General features: G+C 36.5%; 2 protein-coding genes across 4 annotated transcripts in view; both read right to left on the minus strand.

Moving 5' to 3' along the window:
* On the minus strand, nt 1–21,806 carry LOC111054003 (myosin-11-like). The gene is made up of 6 exons (XM_039435157.1): nt 20,583–21,806; nt 18,618–20,006; nt 17,755–17,813; nt 16,927–16,994; nt 14,348–14,457; nt 1–1,022 (listed from the first exon to the last, which is right to left on the minus strand). Exons 1-6 carry the CDS (start codon nt 21,804–21,806, stop codon nt 918–920), a joined length of 2,955 nt encoding a protein of 984 aa, XP_039291091.1. The 3' UTR covers nt 1–917.
* Nucleotides 21,790–27,996, minus strand: part of LOC120352755 (kinesin-like protein KIF20A) — a 17,024-nt gene continuing 10,817 nt past the window's right edge. For all 3 annotated transcript variants that reach the window (XM_039434857.1, XM_039434859.1, XM_039434858.1), the window contains exons 4-7: nt 27,703–27,857; nt 26,373–26,566; nt 24,221–24,257; nt 21,790–22,574 (exon numbers count right to left, since the gene is read on the minus strand). In XM_039434857.1, coding sequence (XP_039290791.1) covers nt 21,901–22,574; nt 24,221–24,257; nt 26,373–26,566; nt 27,703–27,857 — 1,060 coding nt within the window. In that variant the 3' untranslated portion in view covers nt 21,790–21,900. The remainder of the gene's footprint in view (nt 22,575–24,220; nt 24,258–26,372; nt 26,567–27,702; nt 27,858–27,996) is intronic.

The following is a 27,996-nucleotide window of genomic DNA, read 5'->3' on the forward strand; positions in this document are numbered from 1 at the left end:
CAAATACAACTTTATTTGGCAGGTACAGCAACAATATTGTCTCACGGTAAAATGTTGTTCTAATATGAAGTAAATTTGTACATAAGAATCTAGTACCTAGGTCATTTATTTGTACAACACGACGTTCATTTATTATATTTATAATACATTTGTACATACAACAAAGCAAAACGAAACGTATTTATTAATACAGCACAAATATGTTCAAAAGCGAAGAAGAGATTGAAACTAAATTGAGCAGAAACACATACTATTAATCACATTTAAAAAATATATTATTTGTCACATATTGGGTAACAAAATTTTGGATAATTTTAAGATTGAACTAATTTCCTAAAAAAAACAAATAATTGAAATGAGTGATTGTTGCCCAGAAAATTAATGGCACATTAACAACTTCTAACATAAAAATAGTTTATCATTCAAAAAAATGAGCACAGGTTATATTTCATATTATCCATTATTTAATCAAATTTTCTTTTAATCTTTACAAGATGTTGCAACACACTTCTCCTTGAATTCATTTTACAACATAATACACTTATTGGTAAACAAACACTCAACACATACACATGGAACAACGTTTTTTGACTCGTAAATACGTCTTAGCACTAAATAATTTTTTTCAACGATATGAAATATCTGTGACTTGGTGAAAAAACTATCAATGTTATTGACAAGGTCAATCTCAATTTACATTGGTAGTTCATGCACCAGGCCACAGATTGTAAACAGTATCTATTAACGATAACAATATACTCTTATTATCTTCTAATAAGAGATCACCTCTAGAACTTATGAATTAATTAAAATCATATTATATTACTGTACAGTAATCGGCTACGTCGATCGAAATACTAATCATAAATGTGAGTAGAAGACATTGATCATGTGAGCCAAGTTACAATGAAAGTAGACTAGAACTGTTTCTTCCTTCTGGTTCTGAGTTTACGATTGGGTGATGGGGTTCCGGTCAAACTGTTCAATATTGACACGGGCGACTCACTGTCCATTTGAGGCTCCTGAAAATGGAAATAAATTCTAATTAACCTTTCGATAATAAAACCTATAAACAAAATATAACACAGGGGTGTGCTACACGTCAACATACTCTTCATATTAATTACTGTGAATTTCTATAGTTTTCAAGAATATACATTTACTCACTTGTTTGATATAATCTTAACATTCTTGTGTACGAGTTTAATAATTGGGGGTTTTTCATCATTAATTTTTCTACTAAAATGTCACGGTTTCAAAAAAAATGAGGGTTTCTTATAAAGTGTTCACTATTATTATCACGTACACCCTGAGTAGCTTCAGAGGTGGGTGATTGATACCCAGGTGTTGCTCCTGGATGACTTAGCTCAGTCGTAATGTGGGCGGGGAAAGGAGGCAAGTCGAAGTTCCTCTTCTTTCTTCTTTGTGCCTCAGCTGGCGTGGACAGCACCTCCTGGTGCTTCTGATGGCGTGAAGGTCGCTCTCTTCTCTGATGACACCACTTCGAGGTAATTTTGTATTGGCCTTATGGCCTCGGTTCCGCTCCAGTATAGTAGGAAGAGGAAGGATAGACAGGAGGGACGGCGTGCCCGGAGAGGATAGAAGGATGGGGACGGCAGCCAACGGGCCGCTTTGCCCCCTGGGAGGATGGGAGGATAGGGACGGCAGCCAACGGGCCGCTGTGCCCTGGGAGGATGGAAGGTTAGGGACGGCAGCCAACGTGCCGCTGTGCCCTGGGAGGGTGAGAGGATAGGGACGGCAGCCAACGGGCCGCTGTGCCCTGGTTCAGAGCCCTCTATGGCACCACTTTAAAAGGCGTGAGCCATCTAGGCATCACCTTAAGAGGTGTACACCTCCCAGGCATCACCTTTAGAGGTGTATGCCACTCACTATGAGCGTCATCTATACCTGGTCCACAGGTACATATTTACACTGTCCATCTGGTAACCGGACTTTCATACGTGGTCGACCTGCTCGTCTGCGCTTTCCTGGTGTTGTGTTGCGGTGACACAGCACCGGATCCTTATTTCGAGAGGAGCCTGGTCTGGGATCCTGTGGGACTATCTCTTTGACAGTCAAAGGGGTTGTTGACTCTTCCGTATCCATGTCAGTCAATGGTGGCATTAATTAGAGTCAAGCCTCTATTTAAATCCGGTAACCGCAAACTTCCTGAAAACTATAGACCCATAAGTTTGATTAGCAACCTGGCTAAAATAATGGAGAAAACTATAAAGATTAGACTAATGGATTTTATTGATAAGCATGATATAATTGATAAAGATCAATACGGGTTCCAAAGCAACAAAAATACTGAGGATGCCCTGGCCAATTTTGCAAATGAAGTATCTGATAGTATGTCCTCTGATAAAAATAAGTGCCTTGCCATATTCATTGACCTTGCTAAGGCCTTTGATACTATTCCCCATAATAACTTACTCAATAAATTAAAAAGCTACGGGATTAGAGGTCTCTCATTTGAATTAATCAAAAGTTACCTAAATGATCGATCACAACTGATTTCTGAGAATGACCATTATACATCAGATATTGTAGAGCTGAATGATTTCGGATTGCCGCAAGGTACCGTCTTATCACCGATTCTATTCCTACTCTATATGAACGATATATTCAAAGTAAAAATTGAAGATTCAAGAATAATTTCCTTTGCTGATGACACAGCCTTAATAATTAAAGATAAGTCATGGACCCAAACTTCTTTAAAAGCAGAAAAAGTTATGTCAAATATTAAAAAGTGGCTTGATCTGAGTACATTGAGTATGAATACTACTAAGACTAAATATGTTGCTTTTTCTCCCACTGTGATTGGACAATCACCAGAGGAAATTGTACTTAAAATACACACGAATTGTGAATCGGAGACGTGGGGAGAATGTGCTTGCCCGAAACTAAAACAGGAAAAAGTGGTCAAGTATTTGGGAATTATGGTAGACTGTCATCTCAAGTGGGACATGCATATAGAATTCATTTGTAAAAGGCTAAAATTTATATCTTATATATTTTACAAAATCCGTAAATTATTAAATATACAGGAGTTAAAACTAATTTATCATGGATACGTTCAGTCAATTCTGCAATATGCGTTAGGAGTATGGGGGGGAACTTATGATCACATAATAAATAGGATTTTTGTCATTCAAAAAATGATAATAAAGACTATTCTGAATAGACCAAGAATTCATCCAAGCAGGGACACTTTTGATGAATTCAAGGTAATGACCATACGCCAACTATATATTAAAAAAAATCTCTACTACATAAGAAAAAATAAAGATAAATTTACAATAAGGAATAATCTAGCCACATATAATTTCAGGTTAAATTTTCATAATTTATTCAACATAAATCACACTAACCTAACAATATTATGTCGACAATTAAATTATTTAAGCACAAAATTAATTAATTTAATCCCAAATGGTATGCAATTTTTAACTGAGGATAGACATGGGGCACAGATAAATAAATGGATAATTGAGACATTTTTCTTTACTCTCGATAATATTTTATAATATACATTTTTTTATCATCCTTATTTTTTTTTTGGTTTACTTACGTGATTCTAAAATTTTGCCATATTTATTTTTATTTATAATAATAAAAGAATATTTGATATAATAATATTGAACTGATGCTCACGCCCAGCGGACAGGATTTTCCTTGCTGGGTTGTTGCCTTAATGAATAGATTTTGATTTAAATATATTTAATTTATAATTTTTGTTTTGATTGTAAGCTATGTTTTATTTTTATTTCTATGAATTTCTTGAATAATTCATTGTAAATTGTATTGATGGCAAATAAAAAGAATTGAATTGAATTGAAATTGAATTCTTTCCTCACCACCTTCCTGTTTGTTGGGAGTGCTGAGCTAGATTCTGACTCATCATGAGATGGTTTTTGTTCCATCCTAATTTCCACAACTTTCTTGGAGCTCGAAATGTTTGCTCTGGTGGTTGGAGCATGAATCGCGGCCTGTCGTTCAGAGTCGGTCATCTCATCACAGTGATGAACTGTGTTGTCCCAAGATGCTTGTTCTGGAATATATGACAATTCCGCCCTGGTATTAATCAAGTCATTGAGTTTGACTCCATTCCAAACAACCTGCTTGTACATCCTTCTGTTGCAACTCTTGTTCTCCTGAGTTTTGGAGTCTACAGCTGCTATTGTTGGGACTGATGTTGTCTCAGTCCTCAATAAGAGTGATCGCGACATAATTCGCTGACTTGGAGGATCCAATTGGGGGGATCCCACTCTACCTCTCTCGTGAATGTGTGAATATCCACTGTTTTCACGCATAAATTCCATGCCTAATAGCAACTCTTGTCCAAGTCCTTCCATTATAGACGCCGCTAGTGGAACTGTGATTTGTTCTATAGTTACATTAGTTGTCAGCTTCCCATTTAATGGGGTAGATCGTCCATCAGCTAATATCGCGTGGTGATGAGTTGGTATCTTCCTTATCATCCCTATATTTCGGATAGCTTCATAAACCTCGCTACTCATATAATTAGCTTCAGCGCCAGTATCTAGCAATGCCCGACACTTTTTACCACCGATTGTCACGGTAATGAATAGTCTGTTGTCCCTTGATGATTCTTCAATTACAGGAATCCTCTGTGCCGTACGCATCACTGCTGTCTTGTTTGAAGTTTTATTTTCCTTTTGCGTATCACAGACACATTTGAGTGCTCTCTTCCCGCATCTTTTACATGGCAGGATTTCGGGACAGTGTGATCTCCAGTGCCCCTGTTTCTTGTATTGCCAACACATGGGTTCAGACTCGCTAAGAGAGGGTCTGTTACTTCTAGGGGTTATCACTGTCCCGACCTTGGGTCCTGTAATCGTTTTTGTGTCCTCAGTCTTGTGAACTCTCGAGTTCTGTCTATTCTGTTTCTCCTCTGCTTTGATTTGTTCATACTCTTTCGCGAATTTTTCTAACTCGTCGATACTATAAACATCCGATTGCCGAATATACAATTTGTACCGTGGGAGGAGATTCTTATACACCCTCTGTAATTTATTTTCGTCTGTGAAACCTCCTCGACGCCTCATGAGTGTCAGTACATCTTCGAGAAATTCGTCAAAAGACTCACCTTCCTTTTGCTTCCTTGTCTGGATTAGATTCTCGAGGTCCTCTTCATAGGTAAGTGGGTAGTAGCGTGATCTGAAATCTGTCACAAAATTGTCCCATGATTTCCACTGGTCACGACGATTACGCATCCATAGGGTAGCTTTACCAACAAGTAACTCCGGTAGCGCGACTAGTAGTTGGTTGCCAGTGAGCCCATAGGCTTGTTGTAGCTCGTCTAGCCATTCTAAGAAGCTGAGAGCATTTGATAGGCCGTCGAATGACAGTCTCCAGCTTCTTACTTTGTCACATACCGCCCCTGGGTCCATGAGGGGGTTTGTGTGAATGTTGGTTCCAACTTCAGCATGAGTACCTTTGGTGAGTGTCCAGATTCCTCACTGCTTCCGCTCACTATTCCGGGTCTTGGGCTGTGATAACGTACAGCCATCTTCTTATGTTGTTCTACTAACAACCTTCTCAACTCAGCAAGTGTTCCAGATGACACTATGCCCCAATCTTGTAGAAGATTGAATGCTTCATCCTTTTTCAATCTATAGATCCAGGAGACTCTGGGGTCGGCTATCACCTCAGGGTTTTCGTCCTCAACCGACTGATCCTCTGTCAGCTCCTGGTGTTGAGCATCTAAATCAGCCTCGCCCTGTTCACTCATGATGATTCTTACTTCGTTGCCTCGTGCCCGAAGTGCGGGCGCCAATCTATCACATACACCCTGAGTAGCTTCAGAGGTGGGTGATTGATACCCAGGTGTTGCTCCTGGATGACTTAGCTCAGGGAGGGTGAGAGGATAGGGACGGCAGCCAACGGGCCGCTGTGCCCTGGGAGGATGGAAGGTTAGGGACGGCAGCCAACGGGCCGCTGTGCCCTGGGAGGGTGAGAGGATAGGGACGGCAGCCAACGGGCCGCTGTGCCCTGGGAGGATGGCGGTTAGGGATGGCAGCCAACGGGCCGCTGTGCCCTGGGAGGATGGAAGGTTAAGGACGGCAGCCAAGGGGCCGCTGTGCCCTGGGGGGATGGAAGGTTAGGGACGGCAGCCAACGGGCCGCTGTGCCCTGGGAGGATGGAGGGTTAGGGACGTACGGCAGCCAACGGGCCGCTGTACAAGGACAGGATTTCAGGGACGTACGGCAGCCAACGGGCCGCTGTACAGGAGAGGAAGGTTGGGAGCGAAATGCTGTGGTCTGGGGCTCGTCCGGCGTTTAAATACTCTCCCAAAGTAGAGGGGATGGAGTTTCGCCGCCGCCAGAGGCGGTAAGAATCGTCTCGATGCGCGGAAGATGGTGCGCCATCGGTACCCTCCTTATCTCCGCGGTCAGCTAGCTTTGCTGATAGCCGAGCGTCTTTCAATAATATTATTAATTATTTAGCAATATTTTCCCGTCACAATTTTACTTTGTGACATTATTTACAAATAAATAACATAATGATATTTTTCGAAAGTCAGAAACAGGTACTTTCATTTATTACTGATGCAAGAACATGTATTGCATTTTTATGGCAAATAATCCTGTATCATCTCTGACAACAGACATTCGAAACATTGAATCAGTCATTCTATTCAAACAGGCAGTCAAAAAAAATGTTATTAGAGAAAAGCCTATACGCAACCATAGAATTTTATTCACATAAAAATTGATTTTTTTATATATCATTACCATCCTTAATGATATTTGTCACTTTCTGAATAAATATGTTATTTTTTTATTGTATATATTATAGTATTAGCACTGACAAATGGAATTATACCCAAAACATTAATGAAACTAAGGGCCGGTTTCCGAGCTCGGGATTTAGCTAAGTTCAAGACTTTAACTGGTTTTAAACTCTGGAGTCAGAAAATTGGCTTTCCGAGTCAGAGCGTTAACGTAGTTGAGGACTTGAATAAACTCTGGAGTTTAGAGATCATGTTAGACTCTGGAGTTTAGAGATCATGTTAGACTCTGGAGTTTATAATTTCGCTTTCTGAGTGAAGGGCTTGTAAGTCCAGGACTTGAATTAGATTCTCGCCTCTTTCTGAGTCAAGGATTTATCAAAAATCGTCAAGTCCAGGATTTAAAACAGCGTAATTTTAAACCCTCGACTGGGGTAGGGTTTAAATTCAAGTTCTAGACTTAACTGAGCAAACACAATTCAGTTATTGTTTTGGAGTAGATAGAAAGCCAAATAGATACCATGGAATACCTAAATTATTTGGATTAGTCCATCTACATTCATAATTTATAGTTTGCAAGTTCATTTTGGAATAAAATTGTATCAGAAATATGCGTAAGAAACTAACCTCATTTTACGAGTTACGACTGTAACATAACCTAAAAATGTTCAAGCAAATAATACAAGGATTGCCTTGGAATTCATATTCCAATCTGATTTCTGAATGTTATTATTCAATGTCATATTCAACATATTAATAATAATAAATTATTACACCAGTTTTTTCAAAACAAATACGTTTTCAAACTCAATAGTCTAATGAAATTTTTATTCCAAAATCACTATAGTGAGGTCCATGTTATAATGACAGTGAATAAAGATAGAATAATAGCGATGCCGATTCTCTGCATTAATTAATCATATTTCTACACTGTTGGCACATAATTGGCACCGTTGTGGACCTAGAAAAGGATAGTACCACCGGCTTTGTCAAAAGATAGACAAGGATAGCAAAACCGAAGTTGATCAAATACTGTCATTATGACGTGGACTGCACTATAGTTAGGATCAATGATCAATAATAGCATAACGTAAAATGAAATGTTTATTCAATTCAATTCAATTCAATTTATTAAAAACACACAAAACAAGACAAAACAAAATTACAAAGATTTACAAAACAAATAAAACACAATAAAATGTTACAAATATAAAAAAACCATGGGCTTAGTGTTTGGGTGTGTTGGAGAAGAGAAAAAAAAGAGAGGAAGATACCTAGCCAACTATGGTTTCCCATGTAATAGGCAGGCAAAGAAGAGAAGAGAAGTAATGAGGAAAAAAGGAAGGGAGAAATGGGGGGAAGGAAGAAAACAGAGGAATAGGTACTTAAAATAGAGGTAAGCGAGTCCACTGAAAAATGAAAAAACTAATGAAAAAAAAAATGCTGGAGCAGAAATCTCGAGTCATATATCGAAATGGAAGAAGAAATTACTGTATGTCCAGTTTTTTATATCCAGTTTAATTTTTCCACTGATCTTATTGTCCATGAGAAAGTGATTTGGAATGAGGTTTATTATTTTAGTACCTATGTAAATTAATTGCCTCCTTATACATTCAATATTAGTGTTATAGGTTACATATTTGTTAGCAGTGGCCCTTAGATTATAATAATTAATAGTAGAGTTTATTGTGAGAGGAAAATCGGATCTATATTTTATTAAGTACTCAATTACGGTTTTTATGTATAATTGACGTATAGTCATGACCTCAAAATCACTAAAAACCATATCCGTTGGATAGAGCCTGGGTTTGTTTAATATAGTTTTAATTATCAGTTTTTGTGCTACAAATAATTCAGCAATATGACAGTTGAAACAGCCTCCCCAAACAACTATGCCATACTGCAGAATTGACTTGACTAGAGCATGATACATCATTTTCAGGTGGTTCTTATTAAGAATTCTGTTAACTTGGTAAAATTTAAAGGATAAATATCTAATTTTTCTACATATGTATTTAATATGAACATCCCATTTAAGGTTTTCATCAATTATAATTCCCAAATACTTAGTATTATTGACTTTTTTAATGGTGGGACAATCACAATTACCCAAGTTTAAATTGCACTGAGAATGGAGTCTCAAATCTTGATTCTCGTTAGGCTGCCCTACTCTATTTGCAGAGAAAGTAATGTAATTAGTTTTTTAAATATTTAAACTTAAGGTATTCTTATCTAACCACTTCTTAATTGAAAGCATATTATTTTCAGCTATAGTATGAACTTCATTCCATGAATTTCCGTGAAAAATAGCTGCAGTATCATCTGCAAAGGATATCACAGTTGAGTTTAGAAGTCTTAAATTTAAAAAGTCATTTACATAGAGTATGAAAAGGATGGGAGAAAGTACAGTACCTCGAGGAAGACCATAAGAAGTTAAGTTAGTTACACTAGATTGATCATTTATGGTTAGGGACTGGGTTCTATTACTCAGATAGCTTTTGAACAATTTAAGCGAGACTCCTCTGAAACCATAGGACTCCAGTTTATTGAACAAAGTATTATGAGGTATTGTATCAAAAGCTTTGCGTATATCCAGGAAGACCGCAATAGTTTTCTTATTGGAGTTTATTTTATCAGATAAAGTATTGATGAATTTTATTAGAGCGTCAGATGTACTTTTACTATTTTGGAAACCGAATTGGTTCTTGTTGATCATTTTGTTAAGATTCAAGAAAGAAACAACTCTTGACTTTATTAGTTTCTCCATTATTTTAGCAAGGTTGCTGATAAGACTAATCGGTCTATAATTACAGGGATTAGTCGGGTCACCTTGTTTGAATAGAGGTTTTATTTTGGCTGATTTGAGGTGCTCGGGAAAATATCCCTCCTCAAAGCATCTATTAAAAATGAAAGCGAGAGGTTGAGATATAAAATTGGCTATTTTCTTCAGCGTAATATTACCTAGACCATCAATACCAGGACTGCAGTTGTTCTTTAGATTTTTAATAGTTGCCTCAACTTCAACTGGGCACGTTGGTCTCATAAAAAACGTATTATCGATCTGTATTGCAGGAAATCGATCACCAGTATTATCAGGGATATTGATAGTTTGAGCTTGTAATTTACCCACATTTGTGAAATAATTGTTGAGGGAGTGAGCATCAAGTTCAGTAATTTTCCTTGATACTGGCCTCACCTATAACCTCGTTTATGCACTTCCACAACTTCATGCTGTTGTTATTACAATTTTCAATTTTCCCTTTATAGTAGACTTCCTTTGCATGATTTATGATCTTATTCAAACCATTACGATAAGCCTTATATTCATTCTTTAAGATATTGTTATTAGGATCTCTTCTGAGTCTAGAATGCATTTTGTCCCGCGTGATTATTGATCTTATGATGCCTTCATATATCCAGGGCTTCAGGGGACGAAGTCTGTTAGGTATCACTTTTACCTTCTTGCATTGATTGATGAGACTGGTCAAACGATCGACAAATTTATCCATAATAGTGTCAATGCTTCCATTCACGGTATAGATTTCTCCCCAATCTTCATTCCTTATGCGTTCCAATAGTGCATGATAGTTGGTTCTAGTTAATGTGTTTATCAATACGTTTATATTATCCTTATTGATAGGGACCTTCACCAAGTTCAGTACAACCGCGTAGTGGTCAGTTATGGTTGTCCTAAATATAACTCCTTTAGTGGACATAGAATGGTTGCCTGAATTTTTATAAAAAATGTGGTCAATGCAAGAATTTGTTGTGGTTGTTACTCGGGTATCACCATTTATGTAAGACTTATAGCCATTACTATTGAAAATATGCAGATAATCTTGAACAGGAACACTAGTTGAATGTGTATTTATATTCATGTCTCCCGCCACACATACATTTATTCCATTAGGAATTTTACTGATTTCATTACTCAGACTATTAAGAAAATTATCAATATTTTGATTACTTGGTGATCTATAAACCCCAATCACCTTCACAATAAAATCATCAATTCTTAAGTCAGCACTAACTACATTGGCATCAGAGATATCGAGTGAAACTTCATTGAATCCTATGCAATCTTTTATGTACATGCATAATCCATCACATTTATTCTGTTTAGTGTACTTATTTATTGCCGTATATCCAGGAATGTTGAAAATGAACGGCATATCTGCAGTCAACCAGGTCTCAGTTAATATTATAATGTGAATATCAGTTTTCAATTCATTGAGGCAGCAAATAAACTGATCGAAATTAGCTTGCAAACTACGTATATTCATAGACATAATATTGAAACACTCAGCATCTTTATTTCTGTCCTCGTGAAAGTGATAGTTCAAATAATCGTCGATTACATCTGTTTCATTTTCTGTTTCTAAAATATTAAGAACCTCTTCAGTGTCACTCATAACTTATATCATCAGGTCCACTTCTCTTTTCCTTGTTCCATTCAACAAGCCCCTCACTATCTATGAATTTAAGTTTTTTAATTAGTTTGTCCACAGCATCATCTACCAGACTGGTTGTTAAATACCTGAAAGTTTCAGTGTGTCTAGACAAGGCAACAATCGCATGGGGCATGCTGTTATAGATTTCATTCTCCTTGTACTTGATTCTGATTAGAATAACATGTTTATGAGTTAGCCCTTGTGCTTCGTGGATTGTGTGAAGTGCAACATCCTCTCTCCACTTTATAGTATCACCCACCATAAGTTTTTCTTCTTGGGTGAATGTTAATATCAAAGTGTCGGGTTGTATCAGATGGTATTCCCAATTTCTGTAAGTAGGCAGAATTGAGATAGCTCTTTCATTAAGCGGCGTAATATTTTCATAGACAGTGGAAAGGACAAAACAAACATCGATAGGACATCTACGAGTTACCGTTTGTTTTGTAAAAGGTTCGCAGAATTCTGAAATTTTATGCCATCTTGTGGCATAATTACTTCTCTCAATGTAGGGTATTTGGTTTGCGTCACCAACTACAATTATTTCTGAGGCCTTACTCAAGTTAGCAATAAAACCGATGTAACCCGCATGCATAAGTAGAGCTTCATCAATAAAAACTCTATTGTATGTTTTATTCTGATTATGATTTATTATATATGATCCAACTGTCCTGTAATCAAGCTTAAGACGATTACAATGTTTTCGACCATACCTTTCAATGACAGTTTCACGGATTGCTTTAATACCTGCCCGTGTTTGAGTGAGTACTAGATCCTTGCCAGGCTCATGATGCGAGACTATAAAGTAAGATTTACCACAGCCGGGAACACCGTCATACCATTTTATTTTGGGAAGTTTACACTAACTTTGGGAAGAGTTATTCTATCAAGAGAGAAAATACTTTTTATTTCTAAGCAGAGAGAGACCTTTGGATGTTTTAATAATATTTCCTATTTTTGTAAAAGATATCATAACTTCAACCCTCTCACCAAAATTATAAACCAGACTTATCTTACTTTTATCAGTATTAGTTGTTACGTTGAAACTATCAATTTTGTTAAGGATGGAATTTAAAGTAATCATTTTGTGTTGGGTTGATTGCTTGATTTTACTATCACTATTATTTTTATTTATCCTCAGTATATTAAATATTTTTCTTTCAGATTCCATAATCAGTTCTATCAATTATTTGTTGTAGCGCTTTTTGATAGGAAGGGCACTCTCTGTCACCTACTTTGTGATCGAAAGCTTTTTTATCATTGCGGCAATTTAAACATGAGGGCTTTTTGTCTCTATTAGGGCACTCTTTAACATCATGTCCTGTAGTGGAACAGTGAGCACAGGTGTTTTGTGCTTGAGTGCAATGCTTACTGATATGTCCAATTTTTTGGCACTTGAAGCAACGAGAGACGGCAACATAGTCTCCAACTCGGCACACCCTCCAATCAATACCAATCCGCGATTTGTTAATAAATACTTTTCTTAATTCATCAGTGCACTCCACTACCCAGTGCACGGTGTTTTTGTTTTTCGGTCCTATTTTAAAAATCGGCCTGAAGTTTTTCAAAAAAATTTCCCTACTTAATGACGATGACTCGAGATTTCTCTCAAATACATCGTTTGCCAATTCAGCAGCAGTTATATCTGCAGCGACGTGATACAGAATTATTCTTGGCAATTTGGATTGTGGCTCGCTTACCTTTATGTTTGGATGTTGCAGGACCTTATCACCCAAAACATTTTCTTTATTGGCCCTTGGGTGAAGCACTAACAGCACACCCCCACCACGGACATCAACGGCTTTTTTAATGTTCAAATTTTGTTCACGGGTGATGTTCTTCTTTATTTTTTCTCGAATTTTTCCGCTTTGTTCCTTTTCCGTTCCATTTATTTTTGCTGGCTTCAGGATGATCACATTCTCCTTGGGTAACAGCTTCTTGGTCCGGGGCGGAGACTCCCTGGCTGCAGCAGTGGAGGCGGCACTCGACAATGTAGAAGGTGCGGTCCTCTTCTTTGGCAGTTGCACGGCCTCAGCAAATGAGATCGGCTTGTTGTGGCTTTTTGCAACTTCACTTGCTAGTTTATTCACACTCTGCTCCAGAGTGTGAATTTTTCCAAACATTTCCGCGTTGTTTTCTTGAATATTTTGCTTAACGTCTATTCTTTCGATACTTATGTTAAGTTCATTGCACACATTTAAAAACGAATCATAGTCCTCTCTGGATAATTTTTTTTCATGATAATTTCACTCCCCCATTTTAGAAATTTCTATTTTATATTTCTAAGAGAACGTACCTCGAAACGTATTCCGCTATCGTTTTTACTTTTCGGTGGCAATTCGGGAGGCATATTCATTCCATCCTTTTCCTTCTCTTCCTCGTATTCTAGCTGCGCGGATGGTGGTAGTTTTATTGGCGAATGGATCATCTTAAGGCTGATAGATCCAAAACACCATAGTTTATTGATAGTTTGATAATTGTTTTTTAAAGAAACAGAACCTTATTTTTAAAGCGAGCAACGTTCAAACGAAAAATTTGGTGACACACTTTCACCTTTCAAAGGTTTTGCTTTGAATAAGCCGACAAGGAAATCGAAACGTATTTTTACAATATAGTTTGGAGAGCATGCTCATTTGAATTGTCCCGCTTGTAATCAGCTGTTTCCGTTTTGCTATAATGCCAACAATACAACAGCAAAATATTGTGAATTTCCCTCACGTTAAATGCGTTAAAGTCCTGGACTCAAATAAGTCGAGAACTTGATAGACTCCGGAGTTTAGAAGATAAAATCGTGACTCAGAAAGTCAATTTAGACCCGAGAGCTTATTTCAGTCCTGGACTCTGTAAGTCCAGAACTTATAGATCCCGAGCTCGGAAACTGGCCCTTAATGATTTTTATTAAGAAATAAATAATGCCCACATGAGCTTTTTTAACATGTTGGTGGATAATGGAGAGTGCGTGAAGGATTTGTTTATTTGCCACAAATTCTAAGATTCAAACTCATTCCAAAGATAATCATCACAAAAATATAAAATTACTCAATACAAAAAGTTTTTCTTAGAGATCATGATAGTATCAAATTGAATTATTTTGATAAATACCATCTGTAAAAAGTTTTCGAATAACGGACTGACTACTCACATCAGGAAATTCTTCCATGGAAATTTGAGGCATCGCGTTTGGTTGAGCGAGAAGACGTCTACTAACGCTCACTGCGGGGCTTGTCATGTTCATGTCTGACTGCAAATTCTCTGTCATAACAAAATATATCATTAGTAATTATAAAAATCAAGCCAATAGAGCTTCATTCCAGTAAATTAATCAACATATAATAAATAAAGTAACAATTATTGACAGAAGTTGTTAGTTTTCACTCTGAAAAAATGGAAACAACAAAAATAGACATTTAACAGTCTGTGCATTTAATGGATTGACATATAATCTGCCTGAGCCGATTTGTTCTCAATCTCAGACTAATGGCGGTTTTCACACACAGCGATTTCTCGCCGATACGACACGACCATGACACTCATAATAAATAAATAAATAATGTCCTCAGATTGGTTGTTTGGGTTGGTGTATTGGCCAATCAGAAAACATTCCGAGTGTCGTGGTCATATCGTTTCGGCGAGAAATTGGTGTGTGTGAAAACGGCCAAACATCTTAGTAAGGCGGTAAAGGGATTTATAATTATTTCGTGAACTGAAAAACTAACTAGGTATTGTCAAAACTGTTTATAAAGCTGCAAGTTAGGAATATCACCAAAATACAAACATTAAACATTTGAAAGAAAAACATAACTGTAAAGCAATTACAGTATACTGATTTGATTACTGTTACATTATATTGATTTGGGAAATCCCAGAGATGGTTATGAGAGTATTCTTTGATGAATATGTTAAATGAATATATATGAATAATATATTTTTATATATTAAAAGTGTTTATAGTTTGGTGATATCCATAACTTGCTAACTTTAACAGATTTTTATATTTGAATTTACGTTGATACGTTGATGACATAGTGGAGTGCTAGTATCACATTCGAGAGACATGTTTCCAAAGTTTTGTTCTAGCACAGTTCAGTCGCCATCGCGCGATGGAACAGCGAGGAGCGTGCGCTCGCCGTTAAGGCCTACTTTTCGTATGACTGTTCAGTGGTTGCAGCACAGCACGCCTTTTGGAATCTATTTTAGCCCTATTAGCCTGTGTTCCAGACCAGAAATCAATATTGTTTTATGGGTTACTAATTCAGGAGAACATATAGTAGAACAAAACGAAGATCTAATGTTTGCGTTAGATCACGTAAAACATCGAGACGGTGATAGCTTCAATTTTGCAATCACCAAGGCGTTCAGCCTTGAACTTTTCGATCTTTCTCTGAGAAGAATTCTTGACGAAGACCTTCATTTCCATCCATACAAAATTGATATAATATAGAAAATGGCTGTTTTGTAGGAACACATACTAGAATGCCTTATCTCAATGAGAGGCGATTTGCAATGGCCGGATCGATCTCCTGATTTGCCCCCGTGTAATTTTTTTTCGTGAGGTTTTTTGGAATCCCGTGTCTCTGTGAACTGTCCGAAGACTCTTCAAGATCTAAAGAGGAACATGCAGGTGGAAATTGCCAAAATTACGCCTGCAATGCTTAAAAGGGTGACATCAAATACTAGAAATAGGTACTCAGAGTGAGGAACGTCACCTGCATGATATACCTCTTCAAAACTAAATAAAACAAAACTTTTCTAACTCTTACAATGCGTTTCAACAAGTCTTGAAAAAAGGATATTATGATGGTGCACCCTGGTATAAGGTATCTCAATGTATTGACTCTGTTCAATTGTATGTGAATATTAATTACAAAGTATTAATAACTAGTACCCTTAAGGCACTATTGATTTATATAAGGTGCGTAAAGATATACGCGCGGCGAACATGAGCAATTCACTTTTAATCAGCTGAAGCCAAACCTTTTATATCTGTATCTTACCGTTTCTGTAGAAATACAGATATAATCAGCTGATTAAAAGTGAAGTGCTCATGTTCGCGGCGCGTATATCTGTACGCACCTTTAGTTAGACTCAACTCACACTTACGCGACTCAGGTCGAGAAGAGACTCGACTCTAGTCGAGAGCATGTGTTTTCAAATGGTGACGTCGCAGAGACTAGAATCGACAATCGAGTGTCACTATTTGGAAACATTTTCTCGACTAAAGTCGAGTCTCTTCTCGACCTGAGTCCCGTAAGTGTAAGCTGAGCCTTAATCAACAGTTAATTTATTCAAGTTATTTTCAAGAATTATTGTTGCCTAAATAATGAATTATTTGTTGTAGGTAAAATAATATAAAATTGATGGGTTTCTGTAATTGAATTCTGGTTTTCATATATTACATTTAAAAAATTTGTAGTATTTTTATATTTATGTAGACTTGAGTTCTGTATTGAAGTGAATTTGTGATATACCATTGGTTCTTATTGGAGTGATCACACATTTACATCCTGCCAACGTGTAGAAAGAACCATCGTATTGTTTTTGTGAACAAAATTATAAGGAAGCTGAGATTTATTTCATGCATTCACATCAATAAACAACTAGATTGGATTCAGGCTATGTGGTACCCACATTCCACAGACTGTGGAGACTTTAAAATTATAACGAGTTCGTTATCTATAAATAGTGCTGAGATTAAAGTTGATTGATGTAACAAACACTCACTCTGAATCTGGGCAGGTGGTGGCGATGATGATACACTCTGAGCTTGCGTAGATGCCGCCGATCGAGTGCTAAAAGTAAAAATGGTTCATTACAAAATGAATAAATAGAAACAAAAGCAAATGAAAAAAATATGTTTTTGACCAAGGTGAAACAGAAGAGAGAGTATTAAGAGAAGGTTATTATAGACGCTACAAAATATATTATTAACTTAGGTGACGTGATGGAACCGAATTCACAGTCAAGAACTTATATATAACTAGATATAGTTATATTATAATAATATGGTCTTAGAGCAATTTGTTAAAACAAAAAAAATCCATTGGTTTATTTAAAGCAAACTGGATACATTGTTAATCTATCAAGAAATAAGAATAAAAATCCAAGTACCCTATTTAAATTTTTTCACTCACTACATGTTTCAAGATTAATGTAATTTTCAAGTGAGTGAATATTTCACTTTTTCCAGGATAAATCATTAAGTGTGGATATCAATTTGAATATTTCACTCACTTGAAAATGGCATTAATGTTGAAACATGTTTTGAGTAATTTTTTTAAAAAGGGTACTTGGATTTTTTATTTCTTGATAATTATTCAGAGTAGCCCTAACCAAAAGGGTAATTGATAATCTAATACAATCATTTCAATGTGAATTATATTTTTCTAAGAAATATAATATGTTGATATGGGAATTGTTACTGTCCTACTCCACTATGGCAAGCCATGTGCAGGCACTACATGATGTTGACACTTTACAAGACGCATCTTACAATGTAATGAAATTTTAGAGAAGAAAATGCGAGAAGAGGGAATTTGTTGTTATACTTACACTCTCTTAGTTTTCCTAGCAGAAATGGTAAGCGTTTTCATTTGAGCCGATTCACCAATCTGTAACAGAAATTGATCACTAAAAACACGAATAAACAAGCAAAGAACCTATAAAATGTATAGTTTTATCCAGATTTGTAATTTTCAGGATCAATCATTTAGGGTGGATATAAATGACCTATATTTGGACTAATTCAAAATAACAATTATTATGAAACAAAAATCCAAATTAAATGCTGTACTGTAATTCACCCCGAAGACTTCTGCTACTGCAAATATTGACAACAGGGTAAACAGCTAGATGAAAATTCAAATTAATGGAATTACAGTATTTAATTTGGATTTTCGTTTAATAATAGTTAGCTTTAATAATTCATTAGCATTTGAATAATTGCAATATCTCAGTAATTTCCATCTGTAGACTGGCTGGCCGCTATGGCTTTGTATACAATCCAGAGATTGTCAGTTTGGTGTAAGGGTAAGCATTCCTGACCGGCAATAAGGAGGTACTGGGCTCGATTCCCGGGCTGACAAATAATTTTTGAATAGTAGCGCTTATCGAATTTCCATCTAGCTGTTTACCCTGTTGTCAATATTTGCAGTAGCAGAAGTCTTGGGGGTGAATGCAATATCTCAGTAATTTCAACCTGAAGTTTCAAATTGTTTAATAACGCAGTGGTTTTGACATCAAGTTGTTTTCATGATTCTATGAGCTATTTTAATTAATAATACAGAGAAGGATAATTTTTGTCAATAGACGGGTAAACCTTGGAGAGTTGTCCAAGATTCTAAAACACTATTATTCTAGTCTTGATTTTTCATTTAGTAATGATAATGAATCAAACAAATGAAAAAGAAACTCACTTTGGTTCTGGATATTCTCGATGGGCGTTCGGATTTAGTATTAGCTGCAGGTCGATTGTTTTCACGGTGCGGTGGAGAGACGAAGGCATCGTCCGCATCACCGTCTGAATGCTCGATTGCCTTCACTTTCGTGTTGGAAGAGGTGCGTGGCTTTTCATTAGTCGTATGGCTCTTACAAGTTTCACTCAATATCTGAAGTTTTCGAATTTCACCATTTTTCAGCTCCAAATCTTTCCTAACAGTCATAAGCTCGTTTTCAACTTGACGAAGGTTGCTTTCTTTTGTATCCATCTCTTTCATGGAACACTCGTGTTTTGCTTTCAAGTTGTTAAACTTTTGTAGAATACTTTCGTACTTTTCGTTCTTGGTTTTCAACTCTTCCTCCAATTGGTGATTTTTATCGACGTACTCTTCCTTGCTACGTTTCAAATTACCTACTTCTATCACTAAGCGCTCATTATTTGATTCTAGATTTTTCAATGTCTGAAATTGAATATCATCTGCTTCACTCTTCAATTGCAGCTCTTTCATAAGTTGGTCAATTCGTTGCAAGTGTTCCCTGTTAGTGACACCTGTTTCATTTATCAAACGCTCTTCATCAGCTTCAACTACAACAATTCTCTGTAAAAGACTCTCGCATTTCTCATTTGTCGTTTGCAGTTCCTCAACCAATCGCTTATTTTTCTCGGCGTATTCTCCGTTGGAAGTGCTTACTTCATTCAGCAAACAATCATGATTTATTTGCAGCTCGTTTAATTTCTGCAATAGATTTTCGCGTTGCTCAATCAATTGCTTATTCTCTTCTGCATACTCTCTGATTCGACGTTCTCTAGTGTCTATTAAGTTCGACAAACTTTCATGCTTCGCTTCAGAATCACTTAACTTGTGCGCTAAGCATTCGTAAGCCTCATCCTTTGATTCAAGTTGTTTGACTAATTGTTCATTTTTGTCAGCGAGTTCCCTATTACAAGTGATTAGCTGGGCATTTGAAGTTTTCAAGGTTGATGCCATTTCTTGCAATTCAGGAATAACTTTCTCTGAGTTGCTAAGCTGCTTTTGATTATTCCCCAATGCAGATTTGCGCTGCTCCAGTTCTACATTTTTCACGTCTATTACTTCTCTCAGCCGTTCAATTTCTTCTGCCTGCATTTCATTGACTACGTTCAATTTCTCAATTGCTTTTACAAAGAGTGCCTTTTCTTTCTCGAAATCATCTATCAAATCAACGGTTTTTGAATGGAACGTTTTGATTTCATTGATTTCAAGTGACAGTTCCGTGAGTTTTCTATTGAATTGTGACTTAGGAGCTTCGTTTTCATCTTTTAGACGTTCTATCTCTTCTGTGAGATCAACAATTTTGAATTCCAAATTTATTTTCTCCTCTTTATGCTATTCGACAAAATGTAACAGAGAATGGTTATTTTGTTCAAGTTTTTCAATTTCATTAGTCAGCTCAATAATCTTCAGTTCAATTTCTTTCTTCTCGTCCCCTTCTTCTTCTTGATTCATTCCCTCTTCATCCCTTTCTGTTTCACAGCGAGTGGACAATCCATCATCATCATCGTCAATTTCATCAACTTCAAAAGTTGTATTTCCTTTACAAAATGACTTTGACTCTGAATTGTTCTCAAAAGATTTTGATTTACTGGTCATTAACTTGTCAGATAACTTCACATTGGAGGCTAGCGACTTTGAGAATTGTCGCCTTGAGAATGATAAACTGTTAGAGATATTTCCAGGAACAGTTTTATTAGTGAAAGTCGAATGCAATGAGTTTTGAACAGTCTGTTCCTTTGATGAATTCATTGAAAGTGCATCAAAAGTGCAATTCTGTGGCATGGGAACCGAAACATTTTCGGGCACAGTTTCATTAGTGAAGGTAGATTGTAACGAATTTTGAGCTGTCTGTTCCTTTGATAAGTTAATTGAAAGCGCATCAAAAGTGCAATTCGGTTGCATGGAAACCAAGTGCTCATCTGCCACCCCTGGAGTGCCCAATTCCAGCGAAACCTTTTGCAACTGCTTACATAATGTGTTGTGTGTATTGTCGTCGAGCTTAGTGCTCTGCGCATCCATCACAATGCTGTTGCTGTTTCTATTGTAATCGAAGATGTCAACACTTTGAGTCCGATTTCGTTCCAACAACATTAACTTTTCTTGCAGACACTTGATCTCAGCTTGTGCAAGTTCTATGTAATAGTTCAGTTTCTCATTGTCGGTTTCCAGTTGTTCGAGCTTTAATTCCAGTTCGTGATTTTCCTCTGATTTCTTGGCAGAAATCTGGTTGGCGATGTCTAAAGAGCGCTTGGCATCCTCCAATTCATCTCTGGCGACTAGTGAATCGCCTTCCAGCTTTCCATTCTCAGTTCGCACTTCGTTATAGTCGGCCTCGAGGTATTTCATCTCATCCATTGCCTCCTTGATCAGTGCATTTCTTTTGCTCACTTCCGCTTCAAACTTCTCCTTCATGTTGTCCATCTCATCTAAAATACGCTGTATATCTTCATCCTGCACCGCTTCCCTCAACGTCGCAATGTTCTCGATTCTGCGCATCAGCTTTATCTCAGCATACTTCTTGTTTAGCTCTAAATTCTCATTATTGTAGTGAGCCAAATTCGATTTGAGGCTTGATAAATCGTTTTTCAATAAGTTGTTCTCCTCTCTGAGAATAGCTACATCATCTTCAACTTGAGAGCTGTTGGCGTCATCTACACATTCAATCATCGACAACGAACAATCAAAAACCTTTCGTTTCTTTCTAGCCGATTGGCCAGGACCAGTCTCAGCATCGAGCTCACAGTTGATACGACTCTCCAGCTTGGCTATCATTCTGTCTTTCTCTTCGATTACCTTCTCCTTGTCTCCGATGCGCTGCTTCAGCCGATCTTCGATTGTTTTGATGAGTTTGCCATACTCGACCGCCAGCTCCTGTCTCAGATCGTCCTCCAAGTCTGCATTCATCTCCTCCAACTCCTCTACTCGGTTCTTGTATGAGGCGATTTTCTTTTTCTGGGTGTCGATTGTAGCGAGCAGCGACTCGACAATCTGCTTGCTTTGGTCGTGAACATTGGTGACGTCACCGTAATCGCTGTCATCGATTTCTTCCTCGACGTCCACTTCGGTCAGAGTGCTTCGCGTTAGCGTCGACTTGGTGCCGCGCGAATGTTCGGCAATCGACCTGCGCAGCATCACTGATCGCGAACGACGCTTCTTCTGCTGCCACGGCTTTATCGACGTCGTCGTTTTCCGTGCAATCGCTGATGTTTTCAACACTTGATGTGTGTCATCTAACGAGAAAGCCACATTTATATTTACCATCATTACTATTTTTTTCTTCACCTCTTAGTGCTTTTTGGAAGAGTTTAGTGAGATTTGATTCTCGATAGGGAATCACACTCCTTTCAGCTCTGTTTTGGTTTTCGCGGATAATATCGAAGCACCTGCTGAGGACGTGCAGAGAGCAGTTGATGTGTTGCGACTCCTTCAGTCGCTCGCCAACGTTCAGTGTTTTCTTCTGACGCTCGGTGCCCGCTAGATCGCAAAGGGACAGCTGGCTGATGACGATGTCATCACCGGTTTCAGCAGCTTCTGGACTGCGCACCAGAGTCAGCGTAAATATGCAGTGACTGCGGCTCGAGTGCGCATTCAGACCGGTCATCGCCACCTGCAAGTTGTTGCGGCCGTAGATCAGCACTTTTCGCGCATCTGTGATCGACGTCACATTCACATAGTTCACGTCTCTGACGAAACTGTTTTTAGCAGAGTCTTCGCCGATTTTCAAATGCTTCCGTTGACTGTTTGATGTGAGCGGCGCTGTTAGTAGATCGTATATGCACTCGTTGTAGATCTCGTAGAAGCTTATCCATAACGAGTACGTAATTTCAGGCTTCAACACAACCAGAGAATTTGTCTCTTTTTCTAGAATCATATCCATTATTTCAAAATTGAGTCCACTCTCTGAAATCAAAACCATATGATTATTTACAACAATTAAAATTCATGAACAAAATAGTATTTTTTAGAATTTACATTCATTTGTGTATTGGAAAGAGCAAACAGTACATAGTCAGAAAAGAAGAAACAGCCTTTGCCCAAAACTTCTTCTATTTCTTAATTTTGTCTTAAAATTTTCATTCCAAATTTTGACATTTGACTTCGATAATTGTAAAGGTAAAAATTAATTGAAAAACTTTCCCCATTCAATGTTTCTATTTCAAGGACAAATTCATTCTTTTATTCTTCTTCTATACTTATAAAATTCTTGACTGACTGACTCACTCACTGATCACGATTTCTGAAAAACTACTGGATAGATTGCAACAAAACTTAGAATATAGCTTCTTTATTATGGGTCCTAAAAGTGCTCACTAAGAAATCTGTTGGCGATATTCTAACTCTACGGGTGGGTTTTTAAGGGTTCAAAGTTCGTATTCTAGCATTTATATTCTTCTTCTTTCAATCTCGTGAGGGTTATGTGTAAGAGAGGGCCGGCTGCGCCCTAACTTTGTCCTCCTAGGTTTTTAATAAAGGCAGCTAATCAATCAATCAATCTCTTAATAAAGTTGAGGATGGTTTATAAACAAGATTTCAGTAGAACTGAACATAGAGAATCTGTCTCTTTATTAGGTTAGCACAAAGTTGGAGAACTTATTTAAAATACATTTATTGTTCAAAAATTTGATTAGGCACTGTTGCTTCTATCAGAGCTTTTCCTGGGAGTATAGATAATTTTTATCGAATCTCAATGTTTCATAAAACATAGAATTTCATGACAGGAGTTGCTTTTATCAATTAATCCGATTCTATAAAGACACATTTTGTTTGTATATCCGACATATCTCGAAAACTACTTAAACTATATCGATGCAATTTTTATAATTCAGAATGATATATTATGGAGGGTATTTTTAAAACTTCAGAAGTGTCCTTTGCGGAATCTGTGTGCAAAGAATGAGGAAATTCGGCCAACATTTAACTTGGGGAAAGGAAGGGAAAAGTTATTCATCAAAACGGCCAAAATTTAATAGCTGCTGTTGCTTTTTCAAATGTAAAAATATCTTCCATAGAAGTAAGGCGCTTTTCCCATAAATCATTGGCGCTTCTCCCAAACATTGATTGTTTTACCAACGAGAATAGAAGGTAGCTTTCGATAAAAATATTGGATAATATTATGCATAACAGTTTGTTGATATTCACTTCATACTGTCAGCATCAATGCTCCCCTTTAATGCTGACACATTGATGTGAATCTTACAATAGTTTGTTTGTTTATATTAGATCAGATGAAGATCATTATGTTAATGATCACACCTGTTTCAATTTGAATTACTATGTAAATTTTTTTTCAGAAATAATACTGTGAGAAAGTAGATACATGAAATCATTCTAAAAGCATATCAGAAATAGTAGGGGACTCTTCAATATTCCAATTCATATTTAAAAGGTTGATGGAACCATTAGGTTTACGTAACAAAATATAAGTGAAGGCGTTTAAAATCATGACACATTATTAACTAAAGCAATCTGACTTCATAAACAACCGTGAAAAATAGATCGTTTAAAGGTTCACACTTTTCAAGAATAAAAAAAGTAGAATATCTTACCATGTTGACTCAATTTGTGGACGTTTTTTGTTAAGCTCTGGAACAGAAAAAATTATTAGTAGAGAATAAACAATGATATATTGGTAATTAGATATTTGGAATGAGATCTGAATAAAATGCTACACTCATAATAACTTATACTTCACAGCTATGAATACGTTTTGTTTAAAAAGAGATACCAAATGACCAAAAAGATACCCCAGAACTTGTAAACGAAGGTTATCTTCATTGATGGGTCGGAAACTTCTCAAACTGCCCTCTTAGGCAAGGCACACACCAGTTAGTCAAGATAAGACAAGACATAATCAGACATGTTCAGTCACAATACTTCATATAGTTGCTTATGAAGACATGTCTAATTGCAATGACTAATCAGTGTGTGCTGCGTCATAAGCAACTATGTGAAGTATTGTGTCTAATCATGTCTTGTCTTGTCATGTCTTGGTGTGTGCCTAGCCTTATGTAACATGTTTATATAGATGGTACTGACTGTTAGTCAAATTATAGAAGCTATTGCTTTTAATTTTAGCTGTTATTGAAATTTTACTGAACAACTATAATTGCCATTTTGAAAATTAGCATAGGTGACTTACAAGGGCAGTTTTAAAAGTTTACGACATACATGAAGATAAAAACCTTTATGAACAAGTTCTGGTGTATTTTTTTATCATAATTTTATAGTTACTCACAATAATTTCAATCATTAGGGACTCTTAGTTACAGTCGTTTGACTAAGACGAATATGGGTGTTCGCGTTTACTCACATCAGGTCCTTATGTGACTTACCAGTTCACTGATTTTCCAGTCCGGAATGGTCAATAATGCATCCAAATATCATGTGAAGTAATAAATAGGCATCACCCGACACCTTCTAACTCAAAAGTATTGTAAGATAAATCCTAAGTGCCTAGAATGGTTGGAATATTGGTAAGTGGCAACTAAAATATGACCAAGAATATACACCAGATTTTGTTCACGAGATTTGCCATCTTCATGGTGGGAAACTTTTCAAACTGCCCACGTATAAGTGTAATATTGTTACTGATAAAATGTAATATATTCATGCTATTCTCTATAGGCTTGCATGTTGGCGAAACAACAGCTTTCGTAGCTAAAACTCGTCACATTTATATTTTATTCACTGGATAGTTTTAAACTTGGAGTGAACATTCTATTTAAACAGTAGCTATTTGTACAAATATGTACTGTTTTAATGACCGTTTGTCGCCCAGGGCGAGATATTACATAAGGTCTTTGAATTATCCTACCAAACATTTCACTCAATCTGCATTTATAAAAATAAATTATTGTTCAAATTCCCTTCACCATGATCCTCTGCCGCAAGCAAAACCTACCTTCCCAGATAATAGAACAATCCATTATTATTGAACAACACTAGTCATTAATCTGAGCCCAGTTCTATTATGTGTGCTACAACCTTGATACCTATCTCCAGTGGCAGACACTGAGATACATAAGCTACTAGAGATGCCACCCATGTTATTTGAATGGGGCCCATTCAGTCTTTGGAGAGAAAACTTGAAAGTCTTAATTCCGCCAATAGCCTAGTATTTCAATTTCATAAAATCCCTTCATTTGTATGGGCTACTTTATTAAAAACATGAAGTACCCTATTATTTAAAACATTTCAAACAACTAGTTTTGGCCTACTTTAAAACAATAAACGTCATCACAAACACAATTATTGCCATGCTATGATTCGGAGCTTCAGTATTATTAGAAGAAGTGTAAGTGAATTACTGTATTATTTGTTTCCACCTATCCAAGCATGTCAACTTTCTTCTACTTAAGGAATTCATTCAAATTTGTGTAATGTCTAATGTTTGAAATAAATAAATGTTTAAACTTGAAAATGACCAAAGTAGGCCGAAACTAGTTGTTTGGGAAATGTTTTAAATAAAAGGGTAGTTCATGTTTTATATTGTTTTTAATATTTTATTTTCATTTGACGTAATCAATCTACTCCCTATGAAGAAAAATGACTACTTTAGTTATATGTTTCGGAGTAAAATGCTACTTTCGATAGTATTTTGTGAAAATAATTTCCCGAATAGAGCATTTAAAAACTTGTATCTACTCCAAAACGTCTATGAAAATATAAATATTTTCCTAGGTAATTGTGTGGGCTTACTTGTGAATCATCAATATTGCAGTGATTTATGATGGTCTGTTTGAGGTCGGAGTGGTTCTTGAGCTCCTGCTCCGTCATTCGTTTGACTATTCGTCCGCAAGGCATGTACTCCATGGCATCAGTTTGTCTGTCTTCGATTGATTTGAAGACAAGGCAAAAGGCACGCGGTATTAACCCTGGAAGCTGACTCGTTCCTGAGAAAAAACGTGTTTAATTTTGATTCCACTCATCGAGGAAATAGTATAGCCTACTCGACTTTTATAATATAATGCATACATGGATCGAATATAATGAGTCGGAGATTGACTTCATTTGAGGTATTTGAAGTAGAAAATGCTAAGAGTGAGACAGCATTCAAGTCGGATTAGAATGCATCCTCGAAATCTTTTCTCTTCTATGAGAGCTCTATTTACGAGCTTAAATTTTTAATAAATAAATTTGGCCTACTTATCATCAACATCACTTTCCCGGAAGTTTAAAACGACAGGTCCATTCAACCCGCATCATTATATTCTACTTTCAAAATTCAAATTCATTTATTGGCCATAAAAATTATACTGTATACATATTATTAAAATAAATAATCTCAATATGGTACTACCGGCAAAGAGCAACTTGTGCGCCGGCAGTTCCATTAACTAGGTATGATAAACATGTCAATAGAAAAAGAAAAATAGAGCTTATTATTAACATCTAAAATAATTAAAATTACGGAGAACTAGGTCACATCCCAATCTTCCTATTATTGGATAAAAATAATAGGAATTATTGGTGGTCATAATATTAAGATTGGTGGTAATGCTAGTAATAGGTGGTATTGATATTGGGAAGGATGATGAGAGATGAATGAAATCACAGTTTAGGGTGAAATCCAAAACCACCTTGAAGTGATTTTGTAGCTCATAACTGGCTATTTGTGAAGATGTAATCAAGCAACGTCCCAATGAGAGAACAGAGAGCACAGCGCTTATTCAAGCTTTTTTATTAGTGGCTTTCAACTAATAACCACTTCGAGGACAACCACTCCAAAAGAAGGGGACATTACAAATATTGTCTGTAATCACCTATTACGCCTTACATCATCACTTATAGTTGTCGACAATTGTATACATAGTTGTTTGAGAATTCAATATTTTATATTAGTTGTTCCATTTCTTCAATGTTAGAAACTTTGATCCCAATTTGACATGGTTTATGTTTCCACAGATAAAATAATGTGAAAATTAAGAAGTTGATTTGTTTTTTCAAGTTGATTTTATATTTTTAATTTAATATTGTTTGCATTTTGAGAAGTGGAATTATCAATTAGATACTTGTAAGAAGGAGTTACCTTGAACGGTGAACGTTTTTCCAGCACTGGTCGTGCCGTAGGTGAATATGAGAGAGCTGAAGCCATTCACAAAGTCCATCACTGACTCCTTCACACTTTTCTCAAACACTTCTTTCTGAGATACATCGGGAGGGAAAATGTGTGTGAATGTATAACTAGAATAAGAAATAAATTGATTAGCAATAAACAATGAACCTGAACCAGCTCCATTATTTAGAAACATAATTTTCAACATGCTAGGATGAAGCTACTTTTGGACAGACACACCAGTACAAGCAAATACCAATATAGTGA

This window comes from Nilaparvata lugens, chromosome 8, assembly GCF_014356525.2.
Source record: "Nilaparvata lugens isolate BPH chromosome 8, ASM1435652v1, whole genome shotgun sequence".
Lineage (NCBI taxonomy): Eukaryota > Metazoa > Arthropoda > Insecta > Hemiptera > Delphacidae > Nilaparvata > Nilaparvata lugens.

Coding starts and splice junctions, on each gene's coding strand:
- LOC111054003 (XM_039435157.1), bottom strand. CDS start 21,806: ATGCTGCGCAGGTCGATTGCCGAACATTCGCGCGGCACCAAGTCGACG. Junction 20,007..20,582: donor GGGTGGCAGATGAGCACTTG/GTTTCCATGCAA, acceptor TTTGTCGAATAG/CATAAAGAGGAGAAAATAAA. Junction 14,458..16,926: donor ACCACCTGCCCAGATTCAGA/GTGAGTGTTTGT, acceptor TTGTTATGACAG/AGAATTTGCAGTCAGACATG.